The 21,009-nt window shown below is 47.1% G+C and overlaps 1 protein-coding gene across 9 annotated transcripts in view; it reads left to right on the top strand.

Annotated features, from left to right (window-relative positions):
• Positions 1-21,009, top strand: part of LOC118785444 (disco-interacting protein 2 homolog A) — a 92,656-nt gene that overhangs the window by 51,268 nt on the left and 20,379 nt on the right. For 5 of the 9 annotated variants that reach the window (XM_036540076.1, XM_036540073.1, XM_036540074.1 and 2 more), the window contains exons 2-8: positions 1,839-1,910; positions 9,834-9,950; positions 10,751-10,870; positions 15,195-15,437; positions 16,916-17,047; positions 17,791-17,826; positions 20,541-20,660. In XM_036540076.1, coding sequence (XP_036395969.1) covers positions 1,839-1,910; positions 9,834-9,950; positions 10,751-10,870; positions 15,195-15,437; positions 16,916-17,047; positions 17,791-17,826; positions 20,541-20,660 — 840 coding nt within the window. The remainder of the gene's footprint in view (positions 1-1,838; positions 1,911-9,833; positions 9,951-10,750; positions 10,871-15,194; positions 15,438-16,915; positions 17,048-17,790; positions 17,827-20,540; positions 20,661-21,009) is intronic. The other 4 variants (XM_036540080.1, XM_036540079.1, XM_036540078.1 and 1 more) reach the window with 2 other exon arrangements.

The following is a 21,009-nucleotide window of genomic DNA, read 5'->3' as shown; positions in this document are numbered from 1 at the left end:
TGTATATTCCCTAAACCTCCTCTCACTCTCCCCTAGAGTGCTGTATATTCCCAAACCCTCCTCTCACTCTCCCCTAGAGTGCTGTATATTCCCAAACCCTCCTCTCACTCTCCCCTAGAGCGCTGTATATTCCCAAACCCTCCTCTCACTCTCCCCTAGAGCGCTGTATATTCCCTAAACCTCCTCTCACTCTCCCCTTCAGTGCTGTATAACCCCTGCTCTCCATGCTTTATGTCGGTGAAACATCCCCTCACTCACCTCAGAGTGAGGCGCCTGTCAGGATTCTTCATGATGATTACTGGATTTTCATTAAAAGGTTATGCTGATGTTTGAGTGGTGTTTGAGATGGGAATACATAAATCAGCCTGGCGAGGATGTTTAAAGTGAACCAAGACTAACCAATCAGCTTTAAGTCGCCTTTTTCTCCTTTCTCCTTACTGCTGGTACAGCGGTCAGCCGAAAAGGGGCACAGTGGGGGTCAGGGCATTGGGACAGCAGAATCTTTTTTTTTTTTCGCCTAAGATGGCAGTATTTTTTTTTCTTTTTTGGCGATAATCCCACCATCTAATTGTACTTTTACTTCCCTGCTCAGCAACTGGCAGGCCTGCGCAGAGCTGAGAATACAGAGTCCAATTGCCATGGTAATCCCTCTGAGGCTTCTAACATTCTGCCGCGGCGTGGGGAGCAGAGACCAGCCCGTCTTCGCTGGAAAGAGTCGGCCCGTCCGGTTCGAGCAGGGGTTTCGGGGAGGGGGGCCACGCGCTTTGTCTCTCGCTCCCCGTGGTCAGAGGTTTTGGCAGGCTGGAGTGACTCTGTTCTTAAGTGCATGGTTTTATTGCGGTGCCTTTTTTTCCTATCTGTCATTTCAGAGTGAATTCATTGCCGTCTGCTTTTACGCACCCCTGAAGGAGAACAACCTGAGAAGTGTCCATTAGAGTTTATGAAATTGCACATCTTCCAGACAGTCTTGTAATTAAGTGTGGGCATGATAACGGAGACAAACGAGCCCAACTCCAGCTGCAGTCTCAGCACTTCCAGCCCCATGTGTCTGGAAAGCAAATTGTCACAAATCTGTCACACTAATCATCCTGTGTAGGGTGGTTTTTTTTTTTGAAGTGGTTTTGTAATCTGAGAATTGTGCCGATTCAGTGCTCGGTTATGCCGCTCTCTTGGATCGTGAGGAGGTCTGATGGAGACTAGCTTTCCAAATGAGGTCTGAATCGGGTCTCGTGTCCTCGGCTTTGATCTTAATTACAGCTGGACTTCACCCCGAAGACGAGACGCTGATTGATCCTGCCGTTGCATAGGTGTATCATGTGTCACACACTGTGGATATGCAGGCATTGATATCCCATGCAGAGGGAGGGCTGTGTCTTTAGCCAATCTGTGTGTGGATGTGGATCTGTGTGGGAATGCGTGTGGTGCCGGTCTGTGGGGCACAGTGAAGGTTGGGGGTGGGGCGGTGGTGGGTGGGGGTGTTGTCAAGGTGCCAGTGGGGTGGCCACTTTGCAGGTGACGGTGTGTGGAGACGGTTACAGGCTTTGGGTGGTATGTGTGTGAGAGACAGAGGAAGAGAGAGCCAGTGACAGGACAAAGCATGACGGTGTGTTATCACTGTTCACCGAGGAGACAGAGCCCTCTCTGTTGTCACTGATTGGTCTGATCCTGGGAACTCTCTGCCGATTGGTCAGCTCCCACACACTGAGCGCCTGTGTGCCGCCGGGGGGGGTGCCTCTGCTCCATGGCCTGGGATAGTGTTGTCTCTGCCCCTGTGGTCTGAGGGTGTCAGCGCTGTGACGCCGGGCACAGACTCACCACTCCCTTCTTTCCCTCCACAGGGGACATCACTCAGAAGGGCTATGAGAAGAAGAGAGGCAAGCTGCTGGCTCCTTACATCCCACAGACACAAGGTAAGAACACGCTGCTCAACACCTGTGTCCAGTAGTTGGCTCTTTCCTGTGTATTGGTTAATGTGTGTAAAAGCTGGGGAAATCACGCTGTTCAGCTACACTTGCTCACAGATTGTGAATTCATTGTTTATATTCATTTACTTGCTTTGTCATATGGCTTCACCTGGTTACGTGACAACATTAATTCACATATCAAAAGCCCTTACCCTTGTAGATTTTGTCCATTCGTCAAAGCTTGATGTTTACAAAAACAGGCCAAGTTAAGTACCTCACTCAAGGACCAGTGGGGCCCCATTTAGAGCATCAGTACCCCATTCTGGACTTGAACCTGCAATCTCCAATATCAAATCATTAAACTCTGCCCCACGCTTCCAGAGCTTTTTTAGTGTGGTTGTGTGTGTGAGTGTAGCCCCCAACTCAGTTCAGATGAGATTGGTAACGAACTTGGAGGAAGCAGTGGGGTGTAGCTTTAAGCGAGGGCACTTCTTTACCAACATCAATAACAGCAGTGCCATTATAATGAAGGGACCAGCGCAGACCAGAGGAGCAGTTTAGCACAGAGTCTGAGACAGAAGATGGCCCCAGTGGGCAGCAGCCTGATATAGGGTAGGGGCTGTGAAAGGAACAGAAGGTTCCAGGTGTGGGTCCCAGGTGGAATACCACCGTACCCTGGTGAACGGAACTTAACCTGAGTGGCTTCAGTCAATAATCAAGTGTAGAATGTAGAATATGTAGAATATATGGTAGTAGCAGGTAAGTCTCCACGGACAAGGCTGTGTGCCAAACAAATACGATGTGATGTTTGTTATGGGAGGTGTGTTGATTACTTCAGTGTCTTCAGTAATACAGAGTAGCACATGAGTGCTGATTATTTCACACTGAGGACACTCTGCAAAAACACCGGCAGCTAAGCATTAACCCAGTCTAATGAAGGGACCAGCTCTGGTTCTGTCCTGGCTGGAATTACTCTTCACCGCCGCTGTAATTCTTCAGCAGCCTATAATAACTCTTGGAGGATGAGAGTTTCCATGGCGATTGTCAATGTGGGATTGGAAAGAATGAGTTGTCTGTGTTGTCTTGGGTCTGCTGGTCCACCACAGTCCTGTTGTTATACGGCATCTACCAGCAGGGTGAGGTCGGTAAATGCTGTTTTTTTTAAGCTTCAGCTGATGTGTGCCAGTATAAATGCTTCATGAGGGCTATACAGGGTATGGCTCATCATTTTGATCCTAGCATGCCTTCTTGTGTAGGGCTGTCTTTCTGAGGAGACTGTGGTTTTGCTCCTAGCTCCTTTGCTTGTGTAGGGTGTTTCTTTGGAGTGGGCATGGTTTTACTCCTAGCTCCTGTGCTTGTTTAGGGTGTCTCCCTGGAGTGAGAGTGGTTTTGCCCCTGGCCGGTGTGCTTGTGGAGGCCTGTGTCTCTGTGAAGAGTGTGGTTTTTCTCCCTGTTTGCATTTTTGTGCAGGGCTGTCTGTCAGAAGTTAGCAGCCGGCGTAAATAAACACTCTGTCATAAATGGCTTCCTCTCAGTGGGGCGTCTCATACAGGGCATCATCACTTCTTTCTTCGAGCTCCCACTCGGGCCACTCCATGATGTCTGTCCCTCTGAGGTAAATTCAGTGTGAAAATTGAAGTGAGGACTTCCTGAAAGCAGAGCAGGTGTAGGGTGAGGGCACCCATCTTTCGCTGCTGTGCCATGCCACAGTGTATGCCCAGTGTAGCACAGCAAGCGTCTCTACCTGAGGCCTCTCAATAACACCTTCCCACCGTTCATCGCCGGGGGAGCAGTGCTGGTGTATACGTGAAGGGTGTGGGAGCGTCTCCTTGAGTTCTCACCTCTGTGAAAAACAGCGCTGCTTCTACGCATTTATTGGGGTATTGGACAAGGGAGGAACATTCCAGCGTGCCTGCGACTTCGTCCTGTAGGCGCGAGAGGAAAGGGGGGAAGAATGTTTCTCGGGAGGTAGGAACATGGACCTTCTCATTCTTTCACAAGTGAAGGCAGCTGTGTTTTTTTTTTCCCATAAAAGCGCAAATGAAGAGTTTTTATTTTCTTTTGTGTGGTTATATACCTTTATGCAGGAGGAATTTATGAGGACGTGCATTTATGTGACATCATTACTACCAGTCTTACCTACTGCATGAGTATGTCTTACACCAACTCTGAGCATGGTTTTTGTCCTAATGAAAAAGTGCCAGACAATTCTCAACAGGACCACGTTTAATGCTAATCATGGAGATGCACGCAAACTGGCTGCTTTTTTCTGAATATCACTGTACAGCACACTGGTGGGGAAAAGGGCTAATACTGTCTGCCCAGCAGTAATTCACTGTTGAGTTATGTATGCAATAATTGCTGACCAGAGAATCACATTACCTCATATTTCTTGAATCATCAGCAAATTTAAGGCTATCCCTAGGATATGATAGCTTTAACAAGCTTACAGAGGCTTATGCAGGCTTGCAAAAGAAAGCCTCTTCCTGCCGTCTTTAATTTTACTGTTCTCTTTGGACACTCTTCCGCTGGTGTTGGAGCAGGCCGTTAACACAGTTACGGGCTGTTTAGATCAAATGGGACACAGCGTGTTACATAATTTCCTTTTGGCGTTACTGTAAAGTCTCCTCAGTATGCAAAACAAAAGGGAACCGTAAGAATTTGAAGTATTCCTTATATAACAAATTTTTATTTCGCCCAGAACGGGTCAGCTTTTTTGTTCTCTCAAAATCATCTTAATTAAATCTTAACCAAGCCCGCAAATGAGTTTTCATTTCTTTGTGTGAATTTCTGAGGTTCGCCAAATCCTTGAAAACAAGATTATTTCAGATTGCTGTAGAAACGAGTTTGTGTAATCAACTAAAACAACGTAATAAATCTCGCACTCAGATGAAAAAGCAGCTTATTTATGGTGCAAGCGCACAACAAGGTGCTGGCTGTTGGCAGCTTACAACTTAGCTCAAAGTCTGCAGTAACTTTTTGGCCAATAGCATGCAGTGTTTTGGTAAAGCTGAGAGCTTATTGGTTGGATGAGACCTGAGAGGGATATTTTTTCCCCAGCAACTAGACAGGGCAGTCTGTCTCCAGCATAGCCTTGCCTGCTCTGGGCAGTGAAAGCCTGACCTGGTCCATTGTGGAGCAGCACTTTTAGAATAACATGGGGGGTTGCGTGTGTGTGTGTGTGTGTGTGTGTCTGTTCTGTACTCTTCTCTGTAACCCAGCCACGCACTCTGCAGCCTCAGAGTTGCTGATAGTGGGGAGAGCATTGATGTCCCTAAGCTGTTGTTGAACCAGCCATTTATAGGGACATGGTGCATTTTCCCCAGAACGGGCTAGAACCCCGCGCGTGTGCCAGAGAGAGGGGGTTCAACGCACCACGGGTGCAGAGCGTGCTGGAGAGCAGCCAGGGAGGTGCCCCCGCTGAGCACAGAGGCATCAGCCCACTCTTCCCCAAAGGCCAGGCCACACCCTCCCCTGCTCCACCCCAATGGCCAGGCTACCCTCCCCCACCCCCCCCCCCCCCACCCCAGTACCACCTAGTTCTGTACAAAAAACCTACCCACCCTGCCTCAAATAGCCAGGCCACACCCTCTGTCTGCTCCGCCCCTAAGGCCTCGCCACACCCTCCCCCTGCTCCACCCCAAAGACCAGTCTACCCCCAACCCCCCCAACCCAGTGCTATCTAGTTCCACCCAAAAAGCCAGCCCGCTCTTCCCCAGGCCACACCCTTTGCCAGCTCCGCCCCCAAAGCCAGCACCTTCTCCAGAGCTCCCGTGAGACACAGAACAAGCGGCGAATCAGTGCTTTGTCCTCATTGTATTTCTGCTGCTGTCACAGAAGGGATCAATCACAGGTCTCGCTGTCTCGCTCTCGCTGTCAGGGCCTCCTGTGAATGTGTCTGTGTAAAACAGTGTTTGTAAATTCTCACTCAGAAACAAAGAGATTGTCAGGCTGTTTCCTCCGGGCCTTCAGGAGCTTTGAAACTCTTGTTCTGCACTCTGCAGTGTAGTGAGGAACACACTGATCTCTCTGAGGCCCCTTTTCCTTTTTCAGCCAGTTGACAGCCAGGAGATTAACAGAGGGTGACTAACCAATCAGAGCTCATTAAATATGAGCCTCTTCCAAACTAGGGATGCGAGTTGGAGAAGGATGGAGTATGTGCAGTCAGAGTTAATGTGACTGATTCACAGAGGAACGTAGAGGTGAAAGCCATCCCAGTTCAGAAACTTAATTAAGCCGACATGTTATTCCATGTCTGAAGTGATTGTTGCAGTTCTTCCGTTTATTTGCATTGCCAGCTTGCTCTAACCAGCTGTCATTGCTGGGATTTTGGTAACAGCTAGAGGCTTTGCTAAAATTAGTATGTGAATAGCAGCAACACAAGTGTGATTACTCCTCTATTTTATGATATTTAGTGGAGGCTGGAGATTGATGGTCCCAGTGGACCGCTGATCTGACGGGCTCTTTGTTGTCTGTGTCTGAGCCCCCCCCCCAACACGGTCCCCTCCAGCCCTCCTCCCAGCTCACTCCATCACTATTCAAGCAGCCCCAAATGAGTGTCCCAGAGCCCCGACAGAGCTGGCAGTCATGGCGATGGCCTCACCTTTGGTCCCGTGTGGCTTTCAGAGCAGGTCTGTTTCAAGGCTGGTTGCTAGGCGAGTGGACTGCAGAGGGTAAAGGTCCCCCCCCCCCCAGGGGACAACGGCTGAGTGAGGTCCTGGAGAGGAAAGGGTTAATGAGCCGGGCAGCAACCACTCGGCGTTGTCCCTTGAGACCTGATATCACTGAACCAAGCATATAAGATCTTACCCAGCTGAACCATTTAAAGAGAGAGAAATGAGGAAGCATTTTAAATGTTTCGCTTACATAGTAATTCTGTATCTGTGGTGTAAGATTTATGTGCATATGTGTTTACATTTGTGTATATCTGTGATATAAATGTGTAATGCCTCAAGAATATTGATTTCTGACTGTAGCGGTTATATTTAAGTTACCTAGCAACAACAGCATGAATCATCTATAAATTCAGCTAGGAAAAGGTGAAAGGACATGTTTTATCTCCCGACAGTTTAAAGTTAGAACTGTACATTAAGAGGGAAGGTCTTGACCTTGCATTTGAGATTTGGCATGAAACCCAAGTTTAACATCGAGAGAATCACCACGCACTGGAAATAGCTGTCTTTGGAGCTTCTCAGTCAAACTACCCATTTAATCCTGGATATTTTCATGCCATTTAAATTAGAGACAGCCTTTCACATGTCTTTATTTGACTGTGGTAGACCCCAAGGCTGCAGTGGAATGATATTGTTAGAGTTGTCTGTTATTTTCAGGTCTGATACAGTAGGGTGTATCCCATACTTTGTACCACAACTTTTTTTTTGTCTTAGTTAATCTTAGTTTTTGTTATCACACAGACATGTTAAACTGTGAAAATCCAGGCAGACATCGCAAAAAGAATCTTGTGTCTTCTTTTCTTAGCATGTGCTATTTTTGTTTTGCAGGCTTTCTAAGTGTTCTTCGCTGTCAGCACACTGTTAAACATTTACTGTTGCTGCAGTCAGTCTGTTTTGTAATGAGGGCACCCTATTTAAGAGTCTGTTGTGTCTTCACTTGAGGCATGTCTGTACTGAAATATGAATTCAGGTTTTTGCCATCATTCTGTGATCCCGTAGAGGTGCCGTTTTAAATTAAGAGCAGGAAAAAAACGGCCACTATGGTTTAGCTCTTTCTCACCTGTGACAGAATTTGTTACTGTAGAAGACTGTGTGATGTGATTCTTTCAGAGAGGGTCGGCACCGGGCCCTCGTAGGCTTACTGCAAGAAGTTCAGCAGACAAACACGCCGTCCCCGCCGCAGATCTGAAGGAATAGAAAATCCTCCCTGCCCCTCTGCTGCCTGCCTTTGAGTCAGTCAGAGCCGATGTGTGCGCCGCGCAGCTCTGAGGCGCGGATATGCAGATTCCTCGACAGGATGGAGCCAGGGGTGGATGGAGCACCGAACGTTGTACGAAAACCGAACGGTCGATTTAACGACGGTCGTGGCCTTGAGACCGAATGCAGCGCACGACATCTCCGTCAGATCCGTGCAGATCCGTCAGGAAGCAGACCCTTGAAAAGAGCTCAGCTGGGAAGAAATGGTCACTTTCTCATTCCACTGCCTACAGGAAGGCAGTGAAATGTTCTGAGCTGTGGCATCAGAAGCCTGTAATGCTGTCCCATCTCCGAGGCCAGTCAGAGCCGAGACAGAGGGAGAGGTCAGTCAGGGGAAATCAAACATTCAGCAGCAGCATTAGTAAATGGTGTGTCTTTCCTCTTTCCTTACCTGTGCCACAGGTAAAGAATGGGGCAAATGCACAGTAACATAATTATTTAATAACGTAATATAATAATAATAATAATAATAATAATGGGAAGAGGAGGATGACCTTTCAGATCCAGTAGGATGTGACTGGATTCCAGACTCCAGTCGTCTGGGTCGTCACTGCCTGCCCTGGCTCTAAGTTTCCCTGGGGCTGCTGGTAGGGTTCAGGTGGGAAGCGTGTGGTGGCTCCAGCCTGCTGCTGGTGTGAGTGTCTGTAGCACAGTAGCTTCAATGAGTCTTTCATGAGACGAAAAACCAGGGTGAGGGACCAGTAGATACTGGCTGCTGCAGGTGTGTGACTGCCTGAAGATATAGTGAGTATCTGGGTATTATTACCAGTGCAGTGTAGTGTAGTGGTAAGTAGCAGGGCTCTTAACTGAAAGGATGCTGGTTCGATTCTTCGTGGGGACACTTCTCTTGTACCCTTGGGCAAGGTACTTAATCCGCAGCTGCGTCAGTAAATATCCAGCTGCATAAATGAAAAACATGTAAGAATTGTACCTTATGTAAGTCACTCTGGATAACGGCATCTGCTAAATGGCTGCAATGTAAGTGCTTTCAGCTGGATTCTTCCATAAGAGAGCACTGATAGCTTTGTCATGGATAGGTTTGGGGGTGATCCTCATCTCAGTAACACACAGTATGCTTTCTTACTCATGAGGTTACTGGGTGGTTTTAGGCATACTGTGGATATGGTTATAGCAAGCCTCTGTTACACAAAGTTAAAGCGCTTTGAAATTGGACTTTTTGATTTATGTTTCAAAGAGACAGGCAGGGGAAAGCTAAGCTCAGGAATGCCAGAAATGCGTTATTGCAGTATGTGAGGGAATGAAAAATGATCTGCCATAAATAAAATCCTTGAGTCATGCCTGCAGCGTGTTTGAACGCTCTCTCGCCTAGCTTGTCCTTTTGGGTTTCTCCGTGTTATGTCCTCTTGTGCTAGCAGAGGCTATTTCGAAGCGCAGAGGGACAGATTTTCGGCCACTTTCATGCTGATGTGGGGTTGCGGCGCTGGCACTTAACTTTGAGAAGTGCAGCGGATCAGTGGACTCTTTACACACTACACTGAAATGAGAGCCTTCTGTTGGCTTCAAAGGCGGGTTGAAAGAAGGCAAACTGAAATCGTCCATCGCTTGGCTTTGAACGCAGTTTTCCCTGTGTGAGTGGTCTATATCAAGAAGAGAGCTGAAACTGTTGGCTGGGTCGGTGAGGAGCTGAATCTCTATGTTTTACCTCCCTCCTCCACCCCCTAGCCCATGGGGTGACAGTGTGGCATAGTAGTAAGGAGCAGGCCTTGGAACTGAAAGGTTACAGGTTCAATTCCCCACTGGGGCACTTCCATTGCACCCTTGGGCCAAAAAATTGCCTCATTAAAGGTCCACCTGTATAAATGGGCAAAATGTAAAAACTGGAAGCTATGTAAGTCGCTCTGGATAAGAGCATGTGCTAAAATTATAATAACGTAATAGTGTAATGTAGTGCCGATCGAAGAAGTATGTACAGGTACAGTTATGAATATGGAGACTGCAGAAAGCGCATGGTTGACCCACTTCCTGCCCCGTTTTTCAGGTGTAGACCCGTCTCTCCAGGTAGACAACCGCGTCCAGTCGTCCCAGGCTGCCCAGGCTGTCTCCAAGCAGCACAAGACCCGGGCCGCCAATTCCCGGGATGAGCGCTTCCGATCCGGTAAGGACCCCCCCTGCGCCACACACACACACACACACAGACACATACGCACAAACACACAAACACATGCACGCGCACACACGCACGCTCAGCATGCTGTCGGCAGCGCCGTCCCACTCGCAGCTGCGGCTCACGCATCCCGCGGGCGCCATTTCCGCCACCAAAACACCTCTCCACAGTGAAATCGCTTGCTCAGATAACACTCCCCACTCGAAGAACTTGCACCGGGCGCCTCTAACGCTGCATTAATGAGCGGGTCTGCGCTGTCGGCAGTGTGGGGTTGCAACATCTCTGCAGAAAAGTAGAAGCGTGTCTCCCACCCTGACGGAATCGAACTAAAGTCACGCGTGTAGAGATTACATTTACATTGCATTCATTTAGCAGACGCTCTTATCTTATCTTCCAGCACAAAAGAACAGAAGTGTATACATTCAAGTTGAATGAGTAACAGTGTCAGACCAGGCTAGCAACACACCCAGACCACTGAGTGTGAGCCCAACACCGTTTGAGCAATACCATAAGTTAACTTGTACTAACCTGAGACAGCCTAGAAACTAAGGGAAGCCTAGCACACATGCTACCCCACATCACATCAGACCAGGCTAGCAACACGCCCAGACCGTCGAGTGTTAGCACAACGCCATTGAAGCCTTACCACAAGTTAACGTGTGCAATCGGGCTGGACAGCCTAGAAACTAAGGGAAGCCGTCACTAGATCACAGAATCCAGAGCACCCTCGGTTAGGAAGAGCAAACGTGGGATGTTGAGTGAGTGATGTCCCCCTCCCTGTGTCCGCTCAGACCTGCACACTGAAGCTGTACAGGCGGCCTTGGCCAAGTACAAAGAGAGGAAGATGCCCATGCCCTCCAAGAGGCGTTCCGTGCTAGTGCAGTCCTCTGTGGAGGCGTGCACCCCCCCAGGTAAGAGGCACGCCGAACAGAGGGCATTCTGGGTCTCATACCCACAATGCACTGCTCACTTTGACATTGTAACAGAGAGAGATATTGATGTACTGGAATCGTAGCGGCCCCTGGGACTACCGCATTAAACATGTTGTGGTGTTATCGAGATGACATTTAAATACATCATTTTGAGAATGGGGGGGGAAAAAAATCTTTCTTTTTGTGAATGCGTCCCTTCTTCTCTCTGAGAAAAGAGGCATTCTCATTCAGTTCCCAGAACCTCTGCCCACATGTTTTGTGTAACTGCCACATAATTCCATATACTATGCAACATTTCTGGTGTGCTCTGACCCTTTGTGGTTACACTGCTTTTGTGTCAGACCAGACATCAGCAGAAATACTGTGGACAGCCAGCGTTTTAAATAGAGCAGTAATTAATCATGACCATATTAAAAGGGTACTCAGAGTATATGTATGAGCCTTTGAGTGAAGGGTTTCTCCAGTCATGTGAAACAGTGGGGGAGTGTTTTGTGTGTGTATTTTTATGTGTCTGAGTGTGTTTTTGTATGTGTGTTTTTTCTTGTGATAATGTAGCCTTATTGCCCATCCTGTGAAGAGTGAACTCTTTGTCGTTGTGTACTTTAGGCTTAGTAGGTATCACTGATCATATCACTAAAACATATTTTGATACGATTATTAAAGAGACTGAAACAGGTTTAAGTTAATTATACATAACTACAACTTATTTGGTTCATTTTCATCCCCTGATAGTACCCAGCTCACTTTTGTTCATTGGCCTTTGACATGGCTGGAACATCTTCCCTGTGAACTCCCTGTGTGGAGAGCAGGAGATTAAAAAGTGATGGAGAATACATGATAGGCTTGCCTTCTAGGGGTAAACATGAGTGTCGAGATCCCAAGATTTTGTCCTGTCTTTCATACCCTGGGAATCCATCTCTGGTGCAAAGCTTGTTTATCTCTACACTTATTCTCTAAAGATTGTCTCTGCCGTGACTCTGCCGGGGTTAACACGCTTGCTGACAGGTTGCATCATCGCCTTTCTCCAAAAACGTCGGGACAGATAAGCGTATTATTGATATGTAGTAGGTCTGTGTGCTGAATACAAGTCATGACAAGCGACAGTGTACCGTTTTTGCATAAGGGTTGGTGTGGGCTTTTGTTCGTGAAGCTTATCGTTTCAGTGGAAAACAGATCAGAAGGGATTGTTGGTCCTGTGCTTGTCTCACCTACTGTGTGGAACACTCTTTACTCATGGAATTTGTATTGTTGGAAGACGAGGCTGAGTTAAGCACTCAGACCCCTGTCCTCAGATCAGATGGGACACAGATTAAGGGGTTAAATGGATTAGGGCTATAAGGTTTGGGGTTTGGGGCTTGCTGTGAAGTGACCCTCTCTTTGTCATCCTTTTGGCAGTCACTACAAACCGGCATGTTTCAGAGTTTGCTTTGTGTTCCAAGCACAATAACATGAACACGCACATATTCATATTTGGAAGATCCAAATAAAACCATTCCAAAACCGTCACAAACATAATAATCTATCTGGCCTGATGTCAGCCGCTGTGACAGCCCCTTAGGGCTGTTATTGTCGGTTGCACCGAAATGTCATAGAAACACATATGTATGTGTGTATTTCAATATATGTGATTTTATCCTCAGATGACAGATTTTCAGGAAAGGTAACGCAACTGTTCTAAAGCTCACATTCATGTGGCAAAAGTACGAAGATAAACCTGTTCACTGGAAATAATCCCATTAATCTTCCATATCTGCACAGTTGCAACATAAATATTAACTTCTTTTTTCCAAGTCCTTGGGCGTAAGTTGGTAGAATAATGAGAATTCAAAAACTCAGCTCTCTCTCCTCCCCCTCTCTCCCTCTGTCCCTCTCCCTTTCTCTGTATGTGAGTCAAGGTTACCCAGAGAGAAAGCCTTGGAAACATATTTAATATAAATGGAAAAACAATAAGGAAAAAAATCTGAATTTTGGGAAACGATTTTTCTTTTCTGTGTTGAGTGTTGTTGCTCATCTCTCGTGTAATCACCGAGGCGGCTTTCACACGGCACAGCTGTATAAGTCCAGGACATGTAGCATGCGTTAATCGTTTTGTGAAAGATTGGGGAAAAAAATATATAATTTAATCTCTCTCTGCTGATCTCCCTGCCGCTCTGCTCAGCTGAAGAGGAGCAGGGGCGGCAGACTTACTGCATGAGTTTATTTAGCGCGACGCTGCTTTGCACAAATCAACAATGCCTCGGCGTCTTTAACGTGTCGGAGCAGCGGAGAACATTCCAGAGGCAGGAATAAGAGAAACACTGATAACATGATGCCAAGCAGGAACAAAGCCTCCGTATGGAGCTCAGTCAAAAGCTAGTAGCATGTGAAAATCATACAGCATCACTCTGTTACGTAGCACTCTGGCTGCCTCCTCTGTGTTACAGGTTAATGGGCATGCTGTGTAACAAGCACGTGACTAATTGTGTAATTACTTTCCGATGGGCGTTCTCTCTGGTAGTCTGGGCAGGCCACCTGTCAGTCGGTCACATTGTCCCGCAGACAGTTCTTTGACTGGCAGTACCGCTCCATGTGTAAAGTGTTGGATATTTGAACTGAAATTCCCCAACAGAGCAGAACATCAGATAACCCTTTCTCTCCTTGAGATTCTGTGCTGTGCTATTGAACCCTTAAGCTGCTATGTCAGTTGGTCTGTGTAAGGGTATCGAACTAAGTTAATAAATTCTGTCATGTGACTTGCTGGGTACTATGGGATGTCATATCTGTAACACATTCTGATGGTGTGAATGAGAACACAGAATCAGAGGGGAGGTTACAAGAAGTGGTGCCCATGAACAGAAAATGGTACAGTTAATTAGAACCCTCCCTGAATGGAAATCACCATTGTCCGATCTTCATAAATGGGGAGAGAGACCCCTGTGCGGTGTGTTCCCTGCTGGAGTCTGAGTCTGCTCTATGTCTCTCTACGTATCTTTGTGTTGTCTGCTCAAAGATGTCTGCTCAGGATGCAAGAGTTCTGTGTAGACTTTTAATGAGGACTTGCCCAGCCAACAGAAATCCCCTATTTCATGTGTTTGAGATGCAAAAAAAACAACACCCAATTTGTGGTTTTAATCTATAATGGCATGAGGGAGAATGGAGCAGGTATTTCTGAAAGACCCTCTTCGTATGTAAATAAGGAAGACTGTTCCACGAACAGCTGTAGGTGTTTACACCAGGGGCGTGTTACTGTTTTGCTTGATCAGAGCTACCATAGATGAAAGCCTTTATCTGCAGAAGTTATAGGGAATATAATCTATTCTGAGAGGGAGAAATTTTTTTTTTTCTTTCATGTTTCAGCTCTATGGTTGTGAAAGATATTGATCCAGCTGGATCTGAGTTTGGAATGCTAAAAAAGGAAAGGAAAGCCCTCGAACTTGTTTTCCTGTTGGATTGGCCTCGCCTCTGTGATATCAGTGTTTGTTTAAGCTTCCCTCGCAGCCGGAGGCTAGAGACAGCAAAGCCATCGCGGTCTGGCTCTGGAAATAAGCTTGTATTGTGCTTTGCAGTGGTTGTCTCTTTGCGTTTAAAAATAGTAAATTGATATTTGAAAATAGATGCGCTACATATAGGATTAAACAGCTCCGTCTCTTGAGAACTTTGTGGCTTGGCTTAGTGTTTTTTGTGCAGACTTTAGTTGATTGATTGTGTGTCGCTGTGCTGTCTGGGTCCCGTCCTCAGTGGGGTTTCCTTCGCCGGGGCTGCTGCCAGTGTGAAGACTTTGGCTCATTGTCTCGGGGACCCATTTGCTGTCCCAGTATCCTGTCACCTTTGACCCCCTGGCCATCACATGACCATGTGTTTTGTGTTTATTGCCTTTCTGCCTCTGATCACTCCAGACCGATTATCAGTGTCACCAGTTCATCTTGTGGGAATCATCCCGTGTTACAGCGGCTCCACAAACAGATATAACTCCATGTGGTTAAGGAGGGGGAGATAAGTGGACTGAACCTTTTCCAGTCCACAGTACACCCAGAGTAACCCTGAGACAGTTCGCCCCTGTTCACCCCCCCCCCCCTCCCCCCCGCCCACGAAACACAGTCAGGAGCCCTCCAATAACCATCACAGCGTCCGTTTGTCTCGTGTGTCATTATTTCTGTCCATTTCCTTCCTTCTCTCACTCTGTCCCTTGCAGTACTGAGGCGTGTCTGTGGTCACCAATATCATCACCATTATTATCAGCATCACCCGTCATCCTCACCATCCTCAGTCTCATTGGCTCTGGGCTCTGTTGCTTTTTGTGACGCTGCCTGTCTTGACCACACAGACACCTCATCGGCTTCGGAAGACGAGGGCTCGCTGCGTCGGCAAGGCCGGACCGCCGCCTCCTCCACCCCTTACCAGGCCCACCCCAGCGTGGAGCACTGGTTTAACAGGGTCATCCAGGGCTCCTCCACCTCATCCTCCGCATCCTCCACCTCATCCCACCCGGGAGGGAGGCCCCACTCCACCGCCACCACCGCCGCCGCCGCCACCGTGCTGGCAGACCTCATGGCACACACCCAGCTAGGTCAGTAACGGGTGCCCTGCCTCCACGCCTGACCCACGGCCCCTCCCCGTGTCGGGCATTGGCCAGTCACAGGCCCCTTACTGCCCCCTGACCCTGCCTACTCCTCACCACTCAGGCCTGAACTCCTCATTGGCAGGTGCTTCAACTGCACTGCCCCCTGCTGGAGTGTAAAATAAGGGGGAAAGCTGGATAGCTACAGACCTACGGCCGTATTATAGCTAGGCCACTTTGTGCTCTTTTCAGAGAAGTATTTGGATACTGTATTTTAATCATGTCGTTGTAGTTTGGAAGTGTGAGTGTTAGGTCAGGGACCCTATTGTGAGGTGGTGACCTGTTGGAGTGCTGCTGTGCCACTAGCTGCTGTGAACTGGCATCCTCCCTCAGACCAAGAGCCGGCCCCCTCTCACAAGCAGCGTGTTGTTCTGTGCGCCTCATTTGTTTTATAGATGTGCAAAGGGACAGAACGGCTTCGCTCACGTTTACACGCTGCTCACCCCACCTTTTGTTAAATTTGCCACTCGCGTGTTCTTTTCGCATTACGGTCTAAGACAAATATCCTGTGGCATCCCCTGATATTTGCTTTTCATGTTTATTGGGTTTTTATAGGGAAGGACTGAATTATTAATAGGATTCGGGCACTTTGTCCACCTCTGGCTCTGTGCATCGGAAGGCTTGTAAAATTGTGCTTGTTTACCATCTCCCTTAGGCCACTGTCAGAGTACATTTTCTGGCTGCCGCTTTAAATGAGCCCTGAGATTGGACTGTTACATGGGCCAGCACAGGAGGCAGATACGTGGATCTAGGTGGGGAGGACAGGGCAGAGTTTATATGATTGCTTTAATTCTGCCTCAGTCGATATCCCGCCAAGTGAACATACGTTCGATTCCTCTAACAAAACGCCTGAAAGCAGCCTGGGTATCGAATTGATCTGGGATTCAAACAGAGGTGGCCATGACAGCAGGTGTTCACTGAACAGGTGTGTCACCTGTGAATATAATGCTGCATTACGGACCGAATGCAAAATGCTAGAATTTGCATTTTGTTTACTTGAGTATCTACGTATTTTAATATTTCATAAATTCAGTGCATGAATATAATTTTCTGACAATTTTTCTGTCCAAGAAGGATTTTATTTGCAGATGAAGAGCTGTATAGCCATTTACCCGATTTATTTTGACTACTGCTTTTTCAGTCATATTTGAATGCTGGTTGAAAGCTAGGCAGCATAGTCACCTGGAGCTGTCATGGTTCAAAGAAGCACTGAATTATCAAAGGCAATGATATAATATTTTTTTCAAATTTATGGTGTGCTATCCTAACTACATTCTTTTGAATCAAAGTGCTGATTCACAATCGAAAAGCACATTGTTTCACTGTGAGGTTTAATTGCGTAAGCTTCACACTGTCAGTGTAGTAGTTAGCGCAGCAGCTCTCTGTGAGTCAGTGTGTTCTGATTTGAACTTTGACCCCTCCTGCAGATAACCACTCTGCACCCCCAGATGTGACGGGCCTGTCGGAGCGGTCGGTGCACGTGGAGAGGCCCCAGATGACTTCGGTCCGGGGCGTACCGCGAGGATACAACCACACCAGCGTGCTGGAGACAGCGGACGGTGAGACCCGCTTATCCCCACCTTCACAGTGCATTCTGACCCCTCATATCCATGGCAACGGGGCCCAGCGTGGCCCTTACTTTCCATTTGCCTTGAACAAGTTCCTACACTCTAGTGAACTGGTGAAACTAGTGGAACACCAGTGTAATGCACCATTTCCTCTCAGTAAGTGAACTAGGTCTGAAGTGTATTTGTGTAATTTTGAGAGGGTAGTCAGTACGTGTGAAGAGTGAGGTGTTTGTTAATAATCGGAAGTAATCATTCATTTCACGCCTGAATGAATTTCGTCTCATTACGACTCAGATTCCTGCCAGAATCGCGGCGAGAAGTATAATCTGTGGTGCGTATTTGAAGGGTTCCGCAGCTGTGTGTTTGTGACAGAGATAGATGGGGGTAGAGACTGAAGCACACGGTGTCTGCGGGACAGAAACACCGTCTCTGTGCGCATCCTTCCTTCTGTCTGCCGGTTCGCAGAGACCGGCACAGGTGCACAGATTCAGAACGCATCCATCTTTATTAAATACGCTGAAATCCAGAGGCAGGCACCCGGATTTCTGATGTCCCGAGAGATAAGACGGGGGGAGGGAAGATAGCCGCAGGTCTGGGCTGTCTTTGGGAGGGAGGAACAGACACTTAAATGACAGTGCATTAGTCTGCTCTTCAGGGCTGCATTTACAGAGCCGTTTCCACAGACTGGGTGTGGCGGGCTTGCTGTGCTCTCATTGACCTGTGTTTCTCCGTAGGAAGAAAGGTTGCCGGTGGCGTCCGTAGAGTGGATGGTATTTATCCTCCATTTCTTTAGCTGACTGCTGGTCTGCTGTCTGTGAGCCTCGCTTCTGCTCCTGTCACTTTAACTCGGTTGTCTGTCTGATGTCTGTGTCCGAGGGCGAGAATAACACCGTGTATAACAACACACACACACACACACACACACACGCTCACTCACTCACACACACTCATTCATACACACACGCACACTCACTCACTCACTCACTCACTCACTCACTCACTCACTCACTCACTCACTCACTCACTCACTCACTCACTCACACACACACACACACACTCACACACACACATACACACACACAAATTTACACACGCTATAAAATCCTGATCCTGAATCATGATGGATGGTAGTTAAAAAAGGAATCAGAATATATAACCTTGTAGACAAGCTTTTTGTCTGAAAACTTTACTTGCGTGGTTATTTTTATCATAGATATTCATTGTTATTCATCAGCATACATTTTGCTGTGTTCTGACGGTCACCTCCGGCGTGTCTGTTTTCTTATTGAGCGGGGAGATATCCATCTGAATTGAATTCAGCCAGGATGTCAGGGAGGTCGGGGAGGGTTTGAAGTCACAGTGTGTGAGTGCAAAGGCAAAGATATTACAGACATTATCCCTCTGTTTCCCGCTCCCAGCTGATGACACTTTCTCAACGTAGAGTGACATGGTGATGTCATCGTATAAGAGATGGCAGGGCAGTGTGCTTATTGGAAAGGCTTGGAATTGTGAGTAGGGTGGTCCTGCAGTACATGTGGACCAGTACTTTAACTGGATGTGTATTCAACTGGATGGAGTTTCAGTCTCAAATGCCTTTCTCAGGTAATTATGTATTCCATATAGCACGTAGTATCCTTTATGAAATGAGTGTTTCACACTGTGTTTATGGGAATACATATGTTTTTTCAGCATGATCAATGGCCACATTGAATGGTAAGCTGGCCATTGTGGCCAATCCCCAACCATTGACTTAAAAGTAACACATAACACATCTGTTTTCATGGGCTTTTCTTTTCATTTCTTTTCAAGGGAGTTCAGAAGCCGTTTTGTATGCTTCTAAATATCCTGTCAAAGTCTGGTTAGGAGACTCTTAGGGAAGGTTTAATCATAGTTGTGATCACTACCATCATTATAGTGATCATGTTTGTTTCTAGGCAGATGTAATTATCCTTGTATTAAAATTTTAATATAAGGATACTGTGGTTTACTTTAATGTCTCTGCCTCTCTAAAATTATAATTCAAAAGTGCCTCAAAGAGGAGTTTCATTTAATATGAAACCTGACCTTGGAAAATGAATTTGTGTTTTGCATTTTCCCACTTATTCAGCCAATTGATGAATGCCAGTTACATTAGGCTTGCAGCATCCTCTGTTCTCTCACAGAAGTACAGGAACAAGGAGATCTTCCAGAACGCATGCACTCCTGCCATGACTGTCTGCCACACTACAGTTTCCACAGGAAGGCAAACAGGGGGTAGGGACAGAGGATAGGGGAGTCTCACTGAAGCTGCCTGAGTAGGACTATGTATACTATAGGCACCCGAATGAGTTGTAGGTGCAAGGAGGTGACCCTGCTGGATCTGCTCATCCTTTTTCTCAGCATTGTTGGCAAATGACACAACTAGGGTCAGGCTGTAGGGCTCAGGCTGCGCTTGGACAAAGCACCTTAACTGTCTGAGCCGCTCAGGAGCCGCAGTACTGACCTTGGCCTTCACCCTCTGGGCGCGCTGTCCTCGGTCTCTACAGACAGAAATGAAAGCTATCCAGGTCAGGCTGTGATCGGCAGGCTGATCAGACTACAGCTGAGACATGATGAAATGTCAGAGGAAAGGCCAGAGGGAAATGATAGACTGTATCTGATTCAGACTTGGGTCGAACATCAGAGCTCTGTGTCCCTGAATGTGAGCTAGGAAGTTTAAGCAAGTGATACTTTGTTTCTTATCTAGCAATATTATTTGGCTAGTTGCTGGAAATGAAAGAAAAATGTCAGGGGGAAAAAATTACAAAAAAAATTAAATTTGATTAAATTCATTTTAAGTTGCGGATAAAGCACTTTATCTGTTTCCTTCATGTTGAAAAGTGTGAATTTGAATTCTCCAGGGTTTTTGATCTAATAATTAAAAATGGTTCCATTCCAAAGCATTTTGGTAAATGTCTGTGCAGAGCATACCTGTAGTTTTGTCATGAAAGCTTTGCTTACGTCCTGCATCGTCAGTCTGTTTGAGTGTTTGGTGTGTGTTCTGGTACGTTTTGTTGACAGTACTTCATGTTGATGCTATCATGTGTCCAACATCTTCATGTTGATGCTATCATGTGTCCTTGATTAGATCAAACAGCACTTACACATGCCCGTAACAGTGATATCGTTCTTGCAGTTGTGACAGGCACATGGTTTTACTGACATTCTCAAAAGTAAGTGATAAAGTCAATGGATGCGGAATTCTTGGATCAGTCTGTTGCTAGGCAGCAGTGAGCAGTTAGCCCACTGAAGACCCAAACTCAGTGTCAGTGGGCCAGAAGGCTTTAGTGAGCCAGCTTAGTAACTCAGTGACTGCTGCCTTTTGTTTCCTTGGTGACCTCTGAGGACACCTAGTCTGAGTGTGATTGACAGCTGGAATTGCCCTGTCTGATGCATCCCTCTTGCTCTGCCCGCTAATGTCTTTCTCCCCTCCTCCTTCTTCCTGCCTCTCTCTCGTTCCTCCCAGGTGTCCCCGTGAACAGCCGCGTCTCCTCTAAGATCCAACAGCTGCTGAACACGCTGAAGAGGCCCAAGCGCCCGCCGCTGCGCGAGTTCTTCCTTGACGACTTCGAGGAGCTGCTGGACGGTAAGCACGGAGGGTCAAAAACCAGGCCCATGCATGCTCGGTAAAGGTTACGCATCGTCAAAAGGTTTACATTCCATACAAAGCAAATAGAACCTGCTTCCCTGCCCAGACTGTGACATGGGATGGCAGTGTAATGTAGTGGAAAGGAGCAGGGCTTGTAACCGAAAGGTTGCTGGTTCGACTCCCTGCTGGGGCACTGCTGCTGTACCCGTGGGCAAGGCACTTGTTCTAGAATTGCTTCAGCAAATATCCAGCTGTATAAATAGATAACGTAAAAACTGTAACCTGTGAAAGTCGCTCTGGATAAGAGCGTCTCCTAAACGACAATAATGTAATGTGATATAATGTT

Source organism: Megalops cyprinoides, chromosome 11, assembly GCF_013368585.1.
Source record: "Megalops cyprinoides isolate fMegCyp1 chromosome 11, fMegCyp1.pri, whole genome shotgun sequence".
Lineage (NCBI taxonomy): Eukaryota > Metazoa > Chordata > Actinopteri > Elopiformes > Megalopidae > Megalops > Megalops cyprinoides.
Note: the sequence above shows the minus strand (reverse complement) of the source record. Positions and strands in the feature narration are given on the sequence as shown.